This window comes from Erythranthe guttata, chromosome 5 (genome assembly GCF_056151865.1).
Source record: "Erythranthe guttata isolate IM_541 chromosome 5, IM_541, whole genome shotgun sequence".
Lineage (NCBI taxonomy): Eukaryota > Viridiplantae > Streptophyta > Magnoliopsida > Lamiales > Phrymaceae > Erythranthe > Erythranthe guttata.
Genome location: NC_142537.1, coordinates 9594942 through 9598819, shown reverse-complemented (window position 1 = coordinate 9598819; position 3878 = coordinate 9594942). Strand labels below are relative to the sequence as shown.

At 33.2% G+C, this 3878-nt stretch overlaps 1 protein-coding gene across 2 annotated transcripts; it reads right to left on the bottom strand.

Annotated features, from left to right (window-relative positions):
* Positions 1-253: 253 nt before the first annotated feature.
* On the bottom strand, positions 254-2918 carry LOC105949480 (autophagy-related protein 8f). 2 transcript variants are annotated; one of them, XM_012972792.2, is made up of 6 exons: positions 2733-2918; positions 2230-2281; positions 2082-2137; positions 1400-1452; positions 636-754; positions 254-552 (listed from the first exon to the last, which is right to left on the bottom strand). In XM_012972792.2, the coding sequence occupies exons 2-6, from the start codon at positions 2264-2266 to the stop codon at positions 437-439; spliced, it is 381 nt and encodes a 126-aa protein (XP_012828246.1). In that variant the 5' UTR covers positions 2267-2281; positions 2733-2918; the 3' UTR covers positions 254-436. The 2 variants fall into 2 exon arrangements, with proteins under 2 accessions (XP_012828246.1, XP_088674909.1); XM_088818783.1 differs by having other exon boundaries at positions 2230-2271; positions 2733-2861.
* Between the last annotated feature and the right edge of the window lie 960 nt (positions 2919-3878).

Sequence of the window (3878 nt, the reverse complement as noted above, 5' to 3'; positions counted from 1 at the left end):
GTTAGTGTATGAGACGCCACAAATTCTCGATTCCAACTAGATGACTAACTATTATAAACCAACAATTTCATAATTTCTGTACCAAAATGATACTATGACAGCAACAGAGGAAAAAAAACACTGACGAGCAGCAAATTATAATAAGCATTATTTCATCAAAGAACCAACATTAAATCGAAAAGGATAAACGAATCCACCAAATCTTCTTCATCACCGCCTAATCGTTATACTGATCCAACCAGTGGAGAAGAAGAAGAAGAAATTGGATAAATGTATTCACATAATAGGAAACGCTGAAATCTCAAGTGTCTCCAAGATTCGGAAACTATATACAAAATAGAAGCTATACAGAATATTAATAATTAGAAATTATCTTTTATTAGAAAGTTATAGCAAACTGAGTATTTATTATCAGCACACTATAATTTTGCACCAACTACTCGGAAGTAATGGAAGCAATTGGATAACCAAATGTGTTTTCTCCGCTGTAGGTTACGTAAAGGAAGCCATCTTCATCCTTCTTGTCATCATATATTGAAGACATTATAGCACCTACAACCGAAACGAGAAAAAAATCAAATAATAAATTAATTAATACCATGTATAAAGTTATATCAGTGGTTTAAAATGCTTACCTGTAGGCGGTAGAACATTGTCAACAAATATGAAGATTGCCTTTTCTGCACTCAGTTTGATTCTTTTCCGTATAACATAAACAAACTGTCCAACAGTCAAGTCCGCCGGGACAAGATACCTATGAATGATTATCTCAGTAAGATAACTAAAACAAAATCTCGACTTTCAAATTTCAAATGGTTTACCGATTTCGTTTGGAAAAAAAACAATTACAAGGCTTCGGGAAAGAAAAGTCTTTTCCAAATACAAAATAAATAATATTATAAACCGGAAAAGAAAAATACAAAAATAGACAAAGTGACAAATGATCAGAGAATAACAGTACGAACATCAAAACATTTGGCACTCTGACGCATTGTTTACCTATATTTTTCGGAATCTTACAATCAAAGATGGTATCAATCTTGATGTATTTCATTTAACATTAGTTTAGCTATAAACGAATTATATTAGTGAGGAAGAAACTTAAAAGAAATAACACTCTGCCAAACTGTAGACACAAGAACCATCAAATACATTAATCAGAGGTGTTACTCAGTTTTATTTGCAAGTAGAGAATTTTATCATAACATAAGGTACGGCCGAAACATAGTCGTAAAATATCAAAATTGGTTTATCACATCTGTTGAATAATCTTATCAAATCAATTATGTTAAAAACAAAATAAATTCACTATTTTGACATCAATTAGCACTATTTGTAATGAGACACGTTACGGCAAGTACTCAATTTGGTAAAAATTAATATTGTGGCAAATACTTACTTTTTCTTGTCAATGTTTGGGATATCACTCCTTTCTGCCTTCTCCACAATCACCTACATTTTCAGAAAACAACTGGATGTCAGTGAAGTTAATATCAAATATAACGGTTTCGTTGCGGATAATACTCGTACTGGAGATAATCACCGTCCCAACAAAAAATGTTTCAGTCAAGAACATAACATCAATCCGTAAGGGTAAAACAAGATTAAAAATAAAAATAAAGGGAACACGTTTGAGTAAAGAAGCTGCTCACAAACCCGATAGATGAAGGTCGAACTGGTAATTCAAAATAAAGAAACAAATTTTGGTAATGGTCCGTCAATATTATGCAATGCCCCCTAACTCTCCAATTGAAAAAAATCTTAAAAGTCTACCGTTCAAGTAGAATTGATTTCAAGAAGTCAGCCTTAGCTTATCAAATATTCGAGACACGTATAGCCTAACAAAGAAATAGCAAAATGCAGCGGCAATAAGGCGCTTAGAATAATAGATTGCTTCGAATCACGAACGACAGAGTAAACGTAGAAAAGATGGCGAAAGATTAAATGTTATAAACTGGATCAAGATGCAAAGCAGATTTCTTAATTTAAACCCTCATTCCTAAAAACATTGTCAAAATCATCATCCACATAAACGGAATTACAAACAACAGAATGCATAAAATTGGCGGCTGAATTCTCACCGGAATTCGATCTGGGTATTTCTCCCTAATCCTAGCAGCCTCAGCACGCCTTTTCTCTGAGAAATATAATATGCTAATTTATCAGAAAATTAAAAAAAATAAAGTAATACCAGGATCATAATTAAATTAAACAAACGAAGGTACAAACCAAGATCATGCTCTTGCTTGAATGAACTCTTGGCCATTCCACCTGGATATCACTGCTTCAATTTTAAAAGTCAAATTCTTGAAATTTAACCAATGAATCCAAATCGTCGAAATTTACACCCTCCAGACGAAGCCAATTTCAATTTATTATCAATAAAGCAAAAATTGATCCTAAAAAAATTAAATAAAAAAAAAAAACCCTAGAAAACCCTTAGCAATGTATACCCGAGAAAATCAAAGGTTATCAATCAAGAACCCCACTGAAAGATATTTTGATTTATAACCCAGATAATATATATGTGATCTAATTTACAGAAAAGACCCAATAAGAACAAACAATCAAAAGATAAAGAACGGAACCCAGAATCACAATCGTGAAATAGCTTTTAAGCTAAAACGAAAACTAAAACAAGAAAAGAAGATTATTCTATCAATATATATGTATGTGTATGTATATATATATAGATATATATTGATAGATATATAAAAAAGAGGAAGAATAACCTTTTTGGAAGAAAACGATGACGGTGAAGAAAGAGCAAAGGAAAATGATAAAGAAAGTGAGGAATGTGGTGGTGGTGGAATGAACGATGACGCTTTGCTTATAGACTTTGTTTTCGACCTATTTATTATAAATAAAAATTAAAATATTGGGTAAGCCGAATTATTAATCATTATCCAATTCTTTACTCCATAAAAGATGAGAAAATTGGGTTGTGCTTCTCTGTTATTGCAAATACGTGTGAACATGAAATAGTCAAAGTTATACTGAGTCTATATGGATTACAGAAAAATCTGGTCATTTCCCAAATTTTGGTTCCCTATAGAATATTCTCTCTTACATTCAAGGTATAATTTTGAATGTAAAAAATAAAAATTCATGGGGACTATGTTTGTTTATCTTTTAAAATGAGGTTATTGCAAAAACCACCCCTGTGAAATCTCTAATTGTCAAATACCCCCCTGTGGAAAAAAATGTGACCAACTCCCCCCTGTGTTATCAAAGTCAAAGCATCTGGACCCCTGAAGCTAAATCGTGTATCTCACGCGCACTTTGTGCGAATGTTTCTTTGTTTTCACTTGTGAAATGTCATAAATGCCCCCCCCAATCCTATTTAAAATCCCCAATTCTCTTCTCTTCTCTTCTCTTTTCTTTTCTTTCAATGCCCTAATTGCAGCCGCTCAAGTTCAACCTTCAATTGCTTGTGATTTTATCTCGATTTCCATAGATATTCTGATAATGTCGTCGTATTCGTCTAGCAACACAGCGAGGAGAAGTAATTCGAAGCCATTAATGGATTTGAGGTATGGGATTACTCCTCTATGTCTATGCAAAATGAAAGCAATAATAAAAGTGGTTGAATCATCAACGAAACCATCAAAGGGTAAGTTGTACTACTCCTGTGAACATCGATGCTGCAATTTTTTTCGTTGGTGTGAACCAACTCGAGCAACTTGGGAGCCGATGGGGGTTGCTGTACGATTTTCGAATTGGGAAGCCTCTGCAGAAGGTTTTTCGGATGAAGTAGATGAGCCACGTGAAGTAATGTCTAACGGGATTGAAGGAAGAAAAAGTGATGCAATTTTGCATATTTCTTGGGTTATTTGTTTAGCATTGTTTATTATGGTCATTCTTTTGTTGTTGAAGCT